Here is a 16,347-nt window from a genome sequence, read left to right as displayed (position 1 = left end):
GGGTCTGGTGTCAACCAGGCTAGTGGGGAACGGTTCATAGATATATAATTAAAGCTATAGTGTGTAGTTTCTGTCTCCCCCATGAGGAATTCTATGTAATGACAACCACACTGTCACCGCGTCCACATGATACAAGCCTTCCGTGATAGCGCTTCACCCCCACCCCTCCTCCACGCAGTTGCTAGTAACCAAGGAGGACACGGAGGATTAAAAAAACAGGAAGAACTCTTCAGAAGAGGTCATTATCTTCACTTGAGTTTCTGCACGCGAAAATCGCCGGACGCCACAATCTTCTGAACATAGCCATACTGAGAAATACAGAGAGAGTTGTGTGGAGCTGATAGTCTTCATTAGCTTTGTAGCATTTGGCAACGGCTTGAATGTAACGGTTGTTCATTATTATAAAAAAGTTACGCACTAAAGCTTTCAGAAGCTGAAATCTGAATTTGCAGAATCTTTGTAGCTCTACCCCCAATCTACTCCAAACCCACCCCACTGATTCGGAGGGTGTTTCCCCATGCAGTGCATGCTGAGATAGGCTTAACGGCAATACACAGATATGTAGGATGGATGGATCCGATAGATGAAAGGATGCATATTAAAATTTCTCTTCGGCAGAAATACAGTCCTGACCTTAGAGTTACATTTTTATCTCAAAAGTGTCTTAACTGAGGTCTAGACAGTTTGAGATTTCTCAGCAGGTAATTGGTTCAAACCTCCATGTCTCCTACAGTCTCATTCTGCCACAGGGTTTAAATAGTCTTTGCTGAATGTGCCAGGTTCACATCTTACTGTAGAATTGGAGATCTACAACCCGGCTCACTGCAGGCGGGATGTCCTCGGCTGAGCGGCGTCCTCGCAGCACTCGGCCAACTTCTTGGCCGCTCTCCTGGCGAAGTGCACCTTCCCGCGGGCCTTGGTGACAGTGGTGTACTCATGGGACTTGAGCTTGGTGTAATAGTCGGAGAACTTGTTGTAGAGGATGGAGATGGGCATGCCGTTGAGGATGACGCCGAAGGAGATGCAGGCGAAGGCGAAGATACGGCCCAGGTTGGTCTCAGGGAGCATGTCGCCGTAGCCCACGGTGGAAATACTCACCTGAAGGAGGAAAGACACACCGAGGAAGACAGAGTAAACCACAAAATTCGAAATATAAAGACTTGAGATGTTGACGATGTGATCATTTCTCTCTATCAAATATAAATCCTATTCTGATTCAGTCAAAGGACATGCAAAGTATTTGTTACCACAGTTCATCTCAAATTTCACTTTATGACATTTAACATTAACATTAACATGAGTTCCCCCAGCCTGCCTATGGTCCCCCAGTGGCTTGAAATGGCGATAGGTGTAAACTGAGCCCTGGGTATCCTGCTCTGCCTTTGAGAAAATGAAAGCTCAGATGGGCTGATCTGGAATCTGCTCCTTATGAGGTCATAAGGAGGAAGGTTACCTCCCCTTTCTCTGCTTTCCCCGCCCAGAGAATTTGGCCCACCCATGAGAGAGAGACATCACGGCTTTCAAACGAGCAAAGTGGCAGTTGGTCAAGGCCACACCCCCCACCCTCCACCTTGCCCCCCCCTCTCTCCTCAATAGCATTTAAAGCTACAGACACAGAAATGGCACATCCTAAGGAAAGCTCATTGTGGGACTGGCTCTAGTGGCTGTAATTCTGCACCAAGGCTGAATGTCGGGAAAGAGACTTCAGATACAGTATTAGGGGACCACTAAGGCCTATATAAAAGAGACTTCAGATACAGTATTAGGGGACCACTAAGGTCTATATAAAAGAGACTTCAGATACAGTATTAGGGGACCACTAAGGTCTATATAAAGAGACTTCAGATACAGTATTAGGGGACCACTAAGGTCTATAAAAGAGACTTCAGATACAGTATTAGGGGACCACTAAGGTCTATATAAAAGAGACTTCAGATACAGTATTAGGGGACCACTAAGGTCTATATAAAAGAGACTTCAGATACAGTATTAGGGGACCACTAAGGTCTATATAAAAGCATCCAAAGAGCACCATGTCATGGGACCTTTAATACCGTACTTGCTGTTACCACCAGTGACTCATCACTTGACCCATCCTGTGGCGGTGTCTGTATCTGCAAAGACCCTGCTCTCTGCCTGTATTTTCTTTCTTCTTGTTTTCCTGTGTGCGGGACGTTTATGGGCGTCAGCAAAGAACCTTTGGGCCCCACATGGGTGTGTAATAGAGGTCTGATCGGGCCGAATTTTTCCGTCCGAACCCGGCCCGAGCCCGACAGAGCCGTGACCGAACCCGGCCCGAGCCCGTCAGGCATTATCATATTTATGTCCGAGCCCGACCCAAGCCCGACACAGTTAAAATCTCGTTTTTTTTTCTCATACTAATGACACATGTACGTTTGTTTGTGTGGAAAGCCAACTGTAGGAAGGCATTCGGAAATGTCAACAGATGAGCGCATCAGTGCACACGGGGGAACAAGCGCACGTTAATAAGCTGTTTAGTTTTAAATGTTCAATGTGTTAACCTTTCCTGCTTGCTTCGATTCCGACCGTGATCAGAAAACCAGGGGAGACTCGTTACCTCCAGGGCCGACGTTATATAACGTCGGGGTTAAAATCCCGTTTCTGGTGAGCAGATGAATGAACTTGGCTTTCAGTCTGGGGTTTATCTCGGACACCGCACACACTGTGTACAAAACTTAAACTTATTCCACCAACTCTGCTCCGGTCGCATCTACACGTCTGCTTCCTCTTTCTCTATCTCTCTTCTGCCCACTTTACACACACACTGAGCTCTCTTAAAGGAGCCACAGCACCATTTTACAACAAATGCCTTATCGCGCTGATGTGACCGAGCCCGACCCAAACCCGACCATCATTTCTAAATATCTGTCCGGGACCGGGTCGGGTATCTATGCCTTAGTGTGTAACCCTCAGCCAATAACAGCACACAAGACAAGTCCCTATGGACTGAGCTACTGCCACCCCCAGACTCCTTAAGTTAAAATAAGGGCTGTCAAACGATTAAATTTTCTTAAACGCGATTAATCGTTGAATTTCTATAGTTAATCGCGATTAATCGCATGTTTTATCACATGATTAAAATTCTATTATTTTGCATTTCAGAACAGTTTTTAAGTACATATTAACAATGGAAAGCAATTCTTACCAGTGTATCTTGATTGGGAATCAAATGAATGCAAAGAAAATGACTTTATGAACTTGATTTTAAGATTTGTATTTGTTTATCATTTATTTAATCTAGTCACACATTTGAATCTAGTCAATATTAGGGTTGGGTATTGTTTGGTTTGGATACCGGTGCTAAAGCGGTACTTTTAAAACGGTACCGGTGCCTTAACGGTGCCTGAACCGATACTTTTTAAGAAAGTTAAAAAAAAGAAACAGTTGGCGACATTAAAGAATGGCTTGTTTATTGCTAAGGCCATATCGTCAAAATTAAATGTTTAATAATAATGTAATCACTATAACAATAACTTATTTCACTAGTAAATAGCTGTTGAATGACAAAAACAAGCACCAGATGGGAAAAGGGCATTTAACAACAACTTTGAATGCACCACGAGGCTGTAAATTACCAGTTTCATTGAACACACCGTCAGTGTTTTTCCGACAACAGCAGCTGCTTGAATCCTCTACAGTGAAATACAGTCACACTTTACACTGTTTAGCGTTAGCTGTCAGCATTGTAACTGTGTTTAATCCAGCTACTAGCTAGCGGTAGGCTAACGTTAGCTGCTGTTGAGTGTAGTGTTAACTGCAGCGATGTTCCTGTTGCCTGTAACGTCTGTTTCAGAGCATCAGAGAGAAGTGCAGACATATCAGTGGTACCAGAATGAGGCACCGAAATCCACGTTGCTATTCCTGCAGCAGCAGGATGTGTTACGAGGAAGTACGGCAAAATAGTAGCCTGTTAGGTACGACGCAAAGCAGAGTGAAGTGAAAATAAATAAATAAATGGTGGCATGCGATTAATATGATTAAAAAAAATTAACGCATTATGCTCGGCCCTTAGTCACATCGCGATAGCCCTAGTTAAAATCTCAGGTTCTTATTTTGATTATGCTTAAAGCCGGCAAGGACACCTCACCTCAAGCTACAGACCTATCAGCCTGATTAATTGTGATCTTAGGATACTAGCCAACATTAGAATCAGTCATATCCCATGTAATTTACCTGGACCAAATAGGTTTCACAAAGGGCCGATATTGCAATGCTTATTCAGTCCATTCTGAAACAGTCTGGACCTGCAACTGGTCGTCCCTCTTCCAAGGGTCTGGGGGTGGCCCAAGGCAGATACAGTGGTCCTGTAACATCATGGAACCATACAGCCTGACATCTGCCCGGTACTGTGCCGGTCCCCCGTTAGCTGCAGCAGTAAATCTCAATATTAACAGAAAGTAACCTCCTTGGGTTATGTTTATGTTGAGAAAAATCTGAAGGCAGATATTGGTGTTAGTCAGGGATGATTTAACACTGATCTGCCTCCCCAGGAACACACAGCAAGTAGACAAGTTGCTGCTCACGTCGCAGCTACTTGTCTGTGTGTTTCCTAAACTGAGTATACTGTATTTTGGAAAACCCCACTGGCTGAAGGTGATGGGTGCAGAGAACAGGTAGAAAACAGACAGAAAGCAGGTTTAATAACAGTTTGTTTGACTCACAGCAGCCCACCACCATGCGTGTGGGATGGAGGTGAAGTTGGTGTTGTAAACGTCATGCTCCACAGTGTACACCATGGCTGAAAACACGAAGATGCCCATGCCGATGAAGAGCAGTAAACAGCCCACCTGCACACACAAACACATTCTATTTTGTAGAACTGTGAGGCGTCTTAGATTCATTAGTATCTATCCATACACACAGTTTTTTCAGGCATTTAAACACTTTCTTCATCGCTCCTCCTACAAATTTCATCTAATTCTTACTAGATTTGGTGACTTCTTGAACCAGAGACGGTTTAGAATCAAGAAGCCCTAAATCAGAGTAGTTTCCTGTATCTGTGTCACATGGGTTTCTCCACGGCTACGCCTCATTAGTAGAGTAGCGGCAGGTCCTGAGTGAATTGATTCCAATTGGAGAAGTGAACGTGAACACAGATTATTATCAATTCTTTTGACCCATAGTCACGAAATTAAATATTGGACCCACAAACCTGCCAACATTCTGACACTAAACTAAACTAACGCTAGCCTACCGCTAGCTAGTAGCTGGATTAAACACGGTTAAAATGCTGACGGCTAACGCCAAACGCTAAACTACAGCCTCGTGGTACATTTGAAGTTATTGTAAATGTCCTTTTCCCATCTGGTGGTTGTTTTTGTCGTTCAACAGCAATTTACTAGTGAAGTAAGTTATTGTTATACATTATTATTAAATCATTTAATTTTGACCATATGGCCTTAGCAATACACAAGCCGTTCTTTAATGTCACCGACTGTTGTTTAGTACCCTTTTTTTTTCTTTTCTTTTTTTACTTTCTTAAAAAGTATCGGTTCAGGCACCGTTAATTATGTATGCGATTAATTTTGATTAATTAATCACAGAGTATGTAATTAATTAGATTACATTTTTTAATCGATTGACAGCCCTAAAAATAAGTCCTCCAGAGGCCATCCTCCGTTTCACCTCCTCAGCATCCATTTTCACGCTAATCGGAACGCACCTGACCGCTCATTTACCGCGCAACCCGGAGCGCCCGTGTAAAATGATAGAAAATAAGACCGAACCCGAACCGAAACCGTCGGGTCCCGTCGGGTTCGGGCAAAGATCTTCAGCTCTAGTCAGACCTGCTGGTAGCACTGTCTCAGTGTGAAGCCGAACGCTCTGAGGCCGGTCGAGTGACGAGCCAGCTTCAAGATCCTGAAGATTCGCATCAGACGCATGATCTTCAGAACCTGACCCACCTACAGAAAAGACAAAAACACAGAAGAAAAAAACAGTGGATGTGGGTGAGACAAAACCAATCCAATCATCTCATGCTAACCTCTCCCATCAGCCCCCTCTCTTACCTTCCCGACACGCGCCACGGTCTCAATGTCCCCCGAGTGCAGGTGCATGTCCTGGTCCTCGAAGCACTCCAGCACCATCTGCAGGTAGTGCGGCAGGATGGCCACCAGGTCGACCGTGTTCAGCATGCTGCGTCCAAAACACTTGAGGTCGGGGGTGGACGCCAGGCGCAGCAGGTACTCCAGGGTGAAGAAGGTGATGCAGAACGTCTCAACGTACTCGCCATAGAATTTGCCGCTGAGCTGGCCCGACGGCGTCTGGAAGAAAAAATAATAGGAATTATAAAAAAAAAAAAAAGTGGACTGTTTGCTGAATGAACTACTTGCTTTCTTGTAATGTTTATTTTCTTTAACATTTATGGTATGATTAGTGAGATGTCCTTAACTGTATTTGGAATATCCAGATTTTAACTGGGACTGTTTATGTTGTCTTCTTCTCTCCTTTTTTTAATCTTTTATGTTTTTACACATTTGCTTTGGATTTCTTTGTTATATCAAATGCAAATGAATCTACGAATATAGCAGACATTCTAAAAATAAAAATAAATCCCGTGTAAGTTTGCTTGCATTTAATGCTGTACTGCTCCGATCGCATTTGCTCTCTTACCCTGTGATGTGGAAATTCTAATACACAGGGTGAGATCTAAAATAAGGCTTCAGTCAACAAAGTTTTTTTTGATTTATTCTTTGCGCAAAGAAGGTTCAGTGCATCAGGAGAGTCTGAGAGAAAAATACAAATAGTTTTGGGAGAGCAGCATCCTTATGTAGTTTCTACAAGGCTGTATGAGGGTGAGGGTAGGGGTGAAAGCTGGTCTGAACCAGTTCTGAAATTTTGCAATTTTCTATCACACCTGCACACCTACACTCACACACCAACCCACCCATCCATCCATCCACCCACCCACCGACACACACACACACACACACACACACACACACACACACACAAAGGTTTGTTTCACTATCTTTGTGGGGACCCGTCATTGACATAATCCATTCCCTAGCTCCTTACCCTAACCTTAACCATCACCACTAAATGCCTAACCTTAACCCTTACCCTCACCATAACCTAATTCTAACCCTAATCCTAAAACCAAGTCTTAACCCTCAAACAGCCCTTTAAAGTTGTGGGGTCCAGCATTTTGGCCCCACAAAGCTGTCCGGACCCCACGAATATAGTAGAACACACACACACTCTCACTCACACACACACACACACACACACACACACACACCTTGTATTGCATCTCCTCCACGGTGTTTAGCGTCATGGCGACCAGCGAGACCAGCACGAAAATGGAGGAGGCGACGCCCATCAGCTTAGCGCTGACCGAGGAGAACGGCTTCTCCATCAGGTTCCAGATCATCTTTCGGGACGTCCCGAAGGCCAAGCCATCAAATAACACCTCGTTCTCCTCCCTCTCCAGCTGGATGACACGGGGCAGAAATACATCCCAGTCACAGAACAGAAACAGGAGAAACATTATTGTTCATGGCAACAAAAAATACATTTTAAAAAGTGGACAACTATGGAAATGAAAGGATTGATTTTTTTTCTAAAATATGTAAACTTTTATTTAGGATAAAACACAAAAACTAAACAGAATACTTTAAGTGTAAAATGATACAGTAGTCTATGTAAAAAAAAAGTATGTATTTAAGCAATGAATAAGAGTTAAAGGTTTATAAAAAAATTCTCATTTTAAATGAAGACAGAGCAAAACAAACTAAAACCAATTGAATTCATTGCTCGTAGGAAATTGTTGGATCTCTGTAAATTATAGAGTGTGGTCTAGACCTACTCTATCTGTAAAGTGTCCTGAGATAACTCCTGTTGTGATTTAACATTATAAATAACATTTAATTGAATAGAAGTAAAAACTAACACAACGGGGGAAAAAATTGGTACAACAAGCTGCATCAGAGTGGGACCTCTGTGACGGAAACATCTGTCTAATAGCCTAGAAATCTAGACTCACCCTAGTGGCAGCAGGGTCGTCCAGCAACTCTCCGTTGCCTTGCGAGCTGGAAAAACCAAACTCTAGTCAGGCCAATCACATCGTGTATAGAGTCGGTGGGCGGGCTTAACATAATGACGGCAGAGTTGCGACGGTTCCGCGTGAATTCCCTGCTACTTGAAAACAAAGAAGATGGCTGCTGCTGCTGGCGAACAGTGGCCTTTTGAATCGGCTTTTGGCCGTGACTCTGGAAGACTTGGAGTTAAGCTTTTCTTTGAGAAAAGAACAAAGAATGGCACTGAAGTCATTCTTAAAAAAGGAAGATGTGTTCGGAGTTTTGCCGACCAGATACGGCAAAAGTTTAATCTATCAACTAGCTTTGCTCTGGTTGGTTGTAGTGCTATCAGTCTTGTACCTTTGACTTCTTGGGGATTTTCTGTTCGTTTTTTTACTCGAAATGATACGTTGTATGCTTATGAGTCACGTCCCATCTGGTTAGCCTAAGGCATGGTTTAAAACTCTTTATATACGGATTTTCCCAGACGTCAATGAGAGAAATGAATGGGAAATTTACTTCCGGAACCCAAGGTTTCTCAGAGGAGGTGCGAGACTGTTGAGCTCTATTGTGAGTTCCCAGACCCAACATCTTGATGTGGGTCTAGCTTGTCAGGCTGTCTGTCTAAATCTGTGCCAAGGAAAAGCTTATTCTCTGCTCTCCATCTGTTAAGATTGCGATGCGGAGCAGTGGTTTATAATGTAGGTCAGCCAGCAGATTACTAACTTAATCTCACAGGTACAAAACCCCCCAGAAATTATCTTGCGACCCCCTTGAGAAGAACCACTACTAGCTAACTTATTAGCTGCTGTTTAATCCTGCTCAGCAACACTCTCACGTTTAACTAAATGTGTTGTGATAATGTGAGGAAAAATACATTTGAACAGGAGCAGGATTGTTAGATGTGTATGTTAGCTAATGTAGCTAGCTAATAAGCATATCAAACAAGCATATGTCTTTGTTAGCCTGTGTTTGACATGGATGTATTAAAAGAACAGTGTTGGCCAATACTACATGATAACCTACATCTTTTAGAAACCAACACTAGAGCCCACAGCCATGCTAGCTGCTCTGTGAGGCTGTACTAAGACACAGCGGTGCTTTGAACTAAATGCTAAAATTAGCATGCTACCTTGCTCACAATGACATGCTAACATGCTTATGCTTAGCAGGTACTGTATGTTTACCATGTTCACCATCTTAGTTAAGTGTTTCAGCATGCAACGTTTCAAAGTTTTAGCCATTACGTTTGCTTTTTAGCATTTAACACAAAGTACAGCTGATGATGATGGGAATGTCATTAGCTTTGCAGGTATTTATAAAAGGCCATGGTATTTGGTCATAAACCAAAGTGGTCGAAAAACTTACATTTGGACCTGATGAAAATTGTAGATACACATAATAGAATAAATAATGGAAAGATAAAAAAGTCAATCACCAAAATGATTTATTCCTATTCATCTTAGGGGACCATTTATGTACTACATTTTGTGACATGACCGTCCCACTGACATTACTATCTATTCCAGTCTGCAGGATTTCTTTTCAACCAAGGACTCCACCCACTGATTAGCATTAGTTGACATCTGGCCATCAGTGGGAATGAAAACCTGCAGACTGTTGGCCCTCCATTGCACATGGTTGGTCACCCTTGCTCTATTGTAGTTTCATATCTATGGTTTAGCTATGGTTTAGTATCATGATCACTGATAAAAAGCAGTGAGTAGACCGTTGACTGTAACTAATGCTGAGTTTAAGATGTCACTATCTGATAATGTCACAAACTTTATTGCTTCACAAAAAGGCTCTCCACCTGGGAGACAGCCATTCACCAGAACACCACTTGAGTTTTTGCTGACAAATGTGGACATGTCAACAAATGATTCAGAGATCTGGAACCAGGCTATCTTCAGATAGTCTCCAGAGGTACAGGTACAGGCTCCTCTACGTCCCTTACAAAACAATGTGAACACACACTGCCAACCCACCTCTGCTATGAGCTGCTTCTGTATTTTCAGTTGTTCGTTCAGCTCGTCCTGCCTCTCTTCAAAGGAGATGCGGCAGCAGCGTTGGCTGTTTTTGATTCTGACGCCCCAGTAGTTTATCTCCTCTAGGAAGCTGTGGGGACACAGCTCGTCTTTAATGCACAACACTCCAGTTCTGATGGAGAGGACAGAGATAGGAGGAAGGGGTCCGGAATTATTTCAAGAAGTCATAAAGAAGAGGGAATCTCATTTCTTCTTTCGTTTTGCAATGTATGTTTATGTAACCTGTAGAAGTTGAAGATGTTATGGAAGACTTTAGGGTCCCGATCGAAGAAGAACTCGTTGCTCTGGACGATGTAGTCGTCACAGAGATCCATCTTCCTCCTGTGGTCTGTGTACGTGGCCAACTGGCCGATCCTTGTCTTCGGATACCTGGCAGCTAACCTATAGGGCAAGTGGTACACCTGGGGAAGAGGAAAACAGAAGACAAGAAAGTTAAATATATAGTGCCTGACAAAAGTCTTGTCGCTTATCTAAGTTGTAGGAACAACAAATAATAACTTGACTTGATCAATTGGAATCAGAAATGGTTTATATGAAAGGCAAAGGCTTCTGGATTATGCTTATTATACCAAAATAAAGTTTTGTATCATTCATTGAGTTTTATCATTGAATTAGGACAGAAAGGTCAGATTTGGCTTGGACAAAAGTCTTGTCGTGTCTTTATATGATTCAACCAATCACAGATTAGAGTTTCACCTGTGACAAATACTGTAATTAACACATTCCTGGGTGTGTATAAAAAGAACTCCAGCACACCAGACCTTCATGTGAAGTGCAACCTGACCTCTCACAATATGCCAAAGATTCAACCACAGACCAAAGTGCTGATCATCAAGAGCCTGAAGACCAAGTCTGCTGCTGAGGTCGCAGACATCTTCAATGTATCCAAACGTCAAGTGGAGAGGATAAGAAAAAGATTTGAAGAAACTGGTGAAGTTCATGACAAGTCCAGGTCAGGCAGACCCCGTAAGACAACTGTTCGAGAGGACCGTTTGTTGCTTCGACAGTCCAGAGCCAGCCCTTTTTCTGGGCTGGCCACCAGAAACCCCTGTATCTATAACAGTTTGTCGAATTCTCTCACGCAGTGGTCTCCGTGGCCGAATTAGTGCTCACAAACCCGCATTAAACAGAAGACAACTAAAAAAGTGTGTTGCATTTGCAAAGGCCCACAGCTTGGTGAAAGGATGGACAGTGGAAAAGTGGCAGAAGGTTGATTTTTCTGATGAATCATCCATTGAACTGCATCCCAATTGCTGCAAATACTGCAGAAGATTCACCCAGAAAACAGTCAAGTTTGGTGGAGGAAAAATCATGGTTTGGGGTTACATGCAGTATGGGGGTGTGCGAGAGATCTGCAGAGTGGATGGCAACATCAACAGCCTGAAGTATCAACAAATTATTGCTGCCCATTACATTCCAAACCACAAGAGAGGGCAAATTCTTCAGCAGGATGGCGCTCCTTGTCATACTTCAGCCTCCACATCAAAGTTCCTGAAAGCGAAGAAGGTCAAGGTGCTCCAGGATTGGCCAGCCCAGTCACCAGACATGAACATTATTGAGCATGTCTGGGGTAAGATAAAGGAGGAGGCTTGGAAGATGAAACCAACGAATCTTGATGAACTCTGGGAGTCCTGCAAGACTGCTTTCTTTGCTATTCCAGATGACTTCATCAATACGTTATTTGAGTCATTGCCGAGACGTATGGATGTAGTCCTCCAAGCTCATTTTCTTTTTCCCAAGGCACCATGACTTTACGTATGCTCTGATGTTATTGTAGCATGTTTGTGTATTCACAATAAAGTATAATTTCTACCGTACATTACTGTATTTTTGTATGCGACAAGACTTTTGTCCAAGCCAAATCTGACCTTTCTGTCCTAATTCAATGATAAAACTCAATGAATGATACAAAACTTTATTTTGGTATAATAAGCATAATCCAGAAGCCTTTGCCTTTCATATAAACCATTTCTGATTCCAATTGATCAACTACAAGTCAAGTTATTATTTGTTGTTCCTACAACTTAGATAAGCGACAAGACTTTTGTCAGGCACTGTAGTATAAGGTAAACCAAAAAATTTAACCATTTTGAGAGTGAACACACTAGAACGCTTTTAAAATGTTTATCGACAAATTTCTCTATGGGGACAATGTCATGCAACAGAAAACTCAGATTGGACAGATAGTCTAGCTAGCTGTCTGGATTTACCCTGCAGAGATCTGAGGAGCAGTTAACCATAGTCCTCAGAAATCCACCAGAGTTTAGAACAGCAACACAAAGTAAGCGGAAGGCGATGGCCATCCGGCCCGAAAAGAGTATAATCCGGCGGAATTTCTGTCGGCACCGGAGCAATCTCGGAAGTGGAATGTTGTGGATATAGACTACAATAAAAGGTGGTATCAGTCTGGTTTTCAACATATCTAATTAAGCAGTATGTTCATGGTAGAGATGAGTAAAGTTACCGTTCCTCCAACGTTGATGTTGAGAGTAAAGTGTTTGGTTGGAGAGAGCAGCAGGTGGGAAGGAGACACCGGGAGTCGATCTTCATCCTCCTCAATTTCATACTCAGCATAAATATCATAGATGTCTCTGCTCAGATCCTTCAATAATAACACAAAAATTTTTATGTTGATGATGAATTGAGCATTTTTAAGGTGACCCATTATGCTAATTCAGGTTCATACTTGTATTTTGTGTTTCTACTAGAACATGTTTACATGCTTTAATATTCAAAAAACACTTTTTTCTAATACTGCCCATGGCTTCTACACCTGTATCACTCTCTGTCTGAGATGCTCTGTTGGTCTCTTTTAGTCAATTTTAACTTGACAAAGGGACGTGATTTTCCCCTCTCAGATCAGAAAACAAAATTCTGTCTAGTGAAGAGCAGAGGAATTTAGAGAAAGACTAGAACAAATGAAAAGAAACAACATAAAAGTATGAGTTAATAAAGTGTCTGACCTGCATCGAGTTCCATGGCTTGACAAAGGTGTTCGTAAAGTCCAGATAGTCGGCCGGTTCTTGGACGGCTTCGGTCCAGCTGCCGATCTTGTAGCTGGGGAACAAACTCCTGCTACGGGCTCTGAGGTGGGTCAGCATGGTCCTGGTGTATGCGTATTTGAACCAAAAATCAGTTAACCTGCAAATAGAGACATGCTGGCAGCACTAACACCACCTACATCTCAACAACACACTGGAACAGCTGGAATCTTGCACGTGCCTTGACCTTCATCTCTCTCACTCACTCTCTCACACACACGACGTAGAAAGTGACTCTCGTCCTTTAATGCAGCTGACTGAGATGATCTGGGTGCTTAAAGTTTTAAATACCGTTATCCTCTTTTCATTTCATTCATCTCTCTCTCTCTCTCTCTCTCTCTCGGTTCCGGACTGAACAACATAGTTGCAAGCAATGTCTAATATATCAAAATTATGTTTGATAATGTTTTTTCCTGCATCACATCCCAGACAGGTCATGAAATAAAGGAACAATACTAAGAGTCTACAGCCATGGTAGAGAGTCTGTACTGGCAGAATGGTGCTTTAAGCTAAATACTAATGTCAGCATGCCTTAACAGGTAATGACTGTTTGTTTGATATGGCCACAATAAATTGGTGAAATTGAGATTAGTCCACTTTGTCCTGAATATCTGTGTGTGTGCTCCCATTTTACTTTTGGTTATTCAACGTTAGAACTCCTTTGGTTTAGTGCCACTAACAAATACTGGAAAGGTCCTAAAAGACATGTCCATGTAAGGTCCTATGTTGTATCACGTTACGCATGTATACCATGCTGCTCTTTTATTATTTCTATTTTAATGCATTATTATCTCATGCAGTATTTGTGATTGCTGTCATGTGTGTATTTTTTTTTAAAATTTCCTTTATGTTCAAAAAACCTAATATGTTGATTTAAAAAAAAGAAAATACTGGAAAGGTTCATGCTCTCAAATACATATACACTATAATACTATATAATACCATTCAAATGAAATTTGTTTTTTTAATAGAGGAAGACTGACCGCTCTAATATAAAAGTGTATATACACACACACTTTTTTATACATACACACATGCATGTGCATACACATACGTACACGTACTGTAAACAAACGGCTCTATGAGGATTGTAAACAGCAAGACAATGGGGAAATGCAGAAGTGCTAATGGTGCTGGAATATTATGTTAGTAATGTAACAGGTTGCCTGTATCCGAGGTAGGTGATATGGAGTTTACATGTTGAAATGATGTGTTTAACACTATTAAATATATGATTTACTGAATGGTGGCTGCATGGTGTTACAGGGTTATTGAACACATTGATCCTGACACTAGTGACAGCCTGTGGGAAGAAACTGTTCCTGTGTCGGAGCGTTCTGTGGCATCTACCTTCAGGAGAGAAGCTGAAACAGGTTGTGTCCAGGGTGTGATGGGTCTGAAGTGTAGGTCCTGCCTGTTCCCTGACTCTGGAGGAGTATAAGTCCTGAATGGAGGGCAGATAGGCGGATTATCAGTTTACGGTTAGGTAACTTCTGGCTTTGTTTGTGTATGTAAAACAATACTGGAAAGCCAGCAAGGCACTTCCCGTGAAATGTATGCATTTTACATATAACAATTATTAAAGACTGGGGTATATAGCTGCATTTATTTTGGTTAAATGTGACATCAAGTGGTTCAATCTTGCTTTTATTGCTGTTAAAAGCATTTTTTAAATGGAAATGAGGCAGACTGCTGCAGTCCTCTTTCTATGTAACTTAGACCCACACATCTGACGTCTGTCTTAATCCAAGTGCGTGTTTGACGTATATGTCCCAATGATAACTCAAGCATTCAGATAAGTGGAGATTAATCCTTGCTGCAGTTAAACTGGGATAATGAACTGATGGAGCCCAACTCGTTCCAAATAAAAACGACTTACCAGCTCTCCTACCGTCTCAACCCACTTCACAAACACTCCTGTTCATCCTTCAGCTGACTGACCCGACCATGACCGTGACGAGTCAGGAGCAGGGATTTTTTTCCCTGCAGATTCAGAGGAGGTTTCAGCTGTATTAGCTACATGAGTTTGATACCCGACAGTGGCTTTTGTTTCATGTCTTGCTCTATCCTGCTCTCTGAAACAGATCCTTGAGAAGCGGGGTGCATCTTGTTTGAATTGGTTGAATTTTTCCTCCGACTCGTCCTTGCCAGTCTCTGATCCTCAATCACACTTCTTTACAACTTAAGACTCCATATTGTAAACAGTCTTGATTAAAAAGCAGATTTAGGTGCTATATAAATACTGTGATCTGAAGGCTCATAACCCATATTCAGAAACTGTGCCTTTAAAAACGAGCCGTCAGGACTTTTGTGCAGTTGTGATGTCACAATTATATAAATCAGTCAACATTTATTCATATAGCACTTTACAGCAACCAGCAGGCATCCAAAACGCTTTACATCAAGAACCAAGAATACAACATGCAATAAAAATACACACGCATACCTTTATCTACATACTGTATACATCTATATCAAGATCTAACCATATACAAAATAGATCAAAGTAGGTCCACGTTGACGGGCTACAACAGTAAAATATTTGCTTTTATACTTCATGTACATTTTGCGGATAATATTTCTGTACTTTTACTTTGAAATGTAGGACTTTTACTTGTAATTTTAGATTGCTGTATTGGTTCCCTTTTTATTAAGTAAAGAACCTGTGTACTTCACCTATGAGAGCATTGTCATGTTGAAGTTGGAATTACTATTGTCTAAATATCGCTGATTCTGTACATTTAAGACTTCTCTTCATTGGAACCAAGGGGCCTTAGACCATGACAACAGTCCCAGACTAAAGCTACATGTTCTAGTATGTAGACACCCCTGTTCATAGTGGATCCTCGCATGCATTCTAGAAAAGACAGGACGCTGTGTTTTGAACAACGTTGTGGACTAGGTTTTATTTCTCAAGTGGTCCAATCAGTTTCTTCACAGATACAGAGCTTTAGTTGTAATAGTATCCCCTCACTGTACAAGGCTAGAAAAAGTTCACAGCAACAGCACACAAACATACAAAATAGTTTTACCAAATTGAGTTGCGTTTTACTTCCCGTTTTCAGCTTTTCTTTCTTGTTAAATACTTCTGATCTTTAACCCTGGTACGATGCCCAACAATAGCAAAAATGTATTTCAAGTCAAATGTATACAATCTTATTTACACGAGGAACATTTGATCAAAGTGCATTGAAGAGAGTCCTGATTGACAGTCATGTC

General features: G+C 41.9%; 1 protein-coding gene across 1 annotated transcript; it reads right to left on the bottom strand.

The window, feature by feature from the left end:
• Positions 1–781: 781 nt before the first annotated feature.
• On the bottom strand, positions 782–14,568 carry kcnv2a (potassium channel, subfamily V, member 2a). The gene is made up of 10 exons (XM_031277466.2): positions 14,479–14,568; positions 13,051–13,228; positions 12,552–12,689; positions 10,310–10,488; positions 10,028–10,199; positions 7,262–7,453; positions 6,030–6,284; positions 5,808–5,924; positions 4,683–4,808; positions 782–1,098 (listed from the first exon to the last, which is right to left on the bottom strand). Exons 2-10 carry the CDS (start codon positions 13,186–13,188, stop codon positions 820–822), a joined length of 1,596 nt encoding a protein of 531 aa, XP_031133326.2. The 5' UTR covers positions 13,189–13,228; positions 14,479–14,568; the 3' UTR covers positions 782–819.
• Positions 14,569–16,347: the final 1,779 nt, after the last annotated feature.

Source organism: Sander lucioperca, chromosome 14 (genome assembly GCF_008315115.2).
Source record: "Sander lucioperca isolate FBNREF2018 chromosome 14, SLUC_FBN_1.2, whole genome shotgun sequence".
NCBI lineage: Eukaryota > Metazoa > Chordata > Actinopteri > Perciformes > Percidae > Sander > Sander lucioperca.
This window is presented reverse-complemented; position numbering and strand designations above follow the sequence as displayed.

Bases quoted from the DNA above. Each gene is read 5' to 3' on its own strand.
- kcnv2a (XM_031277466.2), bottom strand. From the start codon at position 13,188: ATGCTGACCCACCTCAGAGCCCGTAGCAGGAGTTTGTTCCCCAGCTAC. The intron at 10,489-12,551 runs GTAACTTTACTC...CCTCTTCCCCAG, and splicing joins ACATCAACGTTGGAGGAACG to GTGTACCACTTGCCCTATAG. The intron at 1,099-4,682 runs GTGAGTCAAACA...TTCCTCCTTCAG, and splicing joins ACGCATGGTGGTGGGCTGCT to GTGAGTATTTCCACCGTGGG.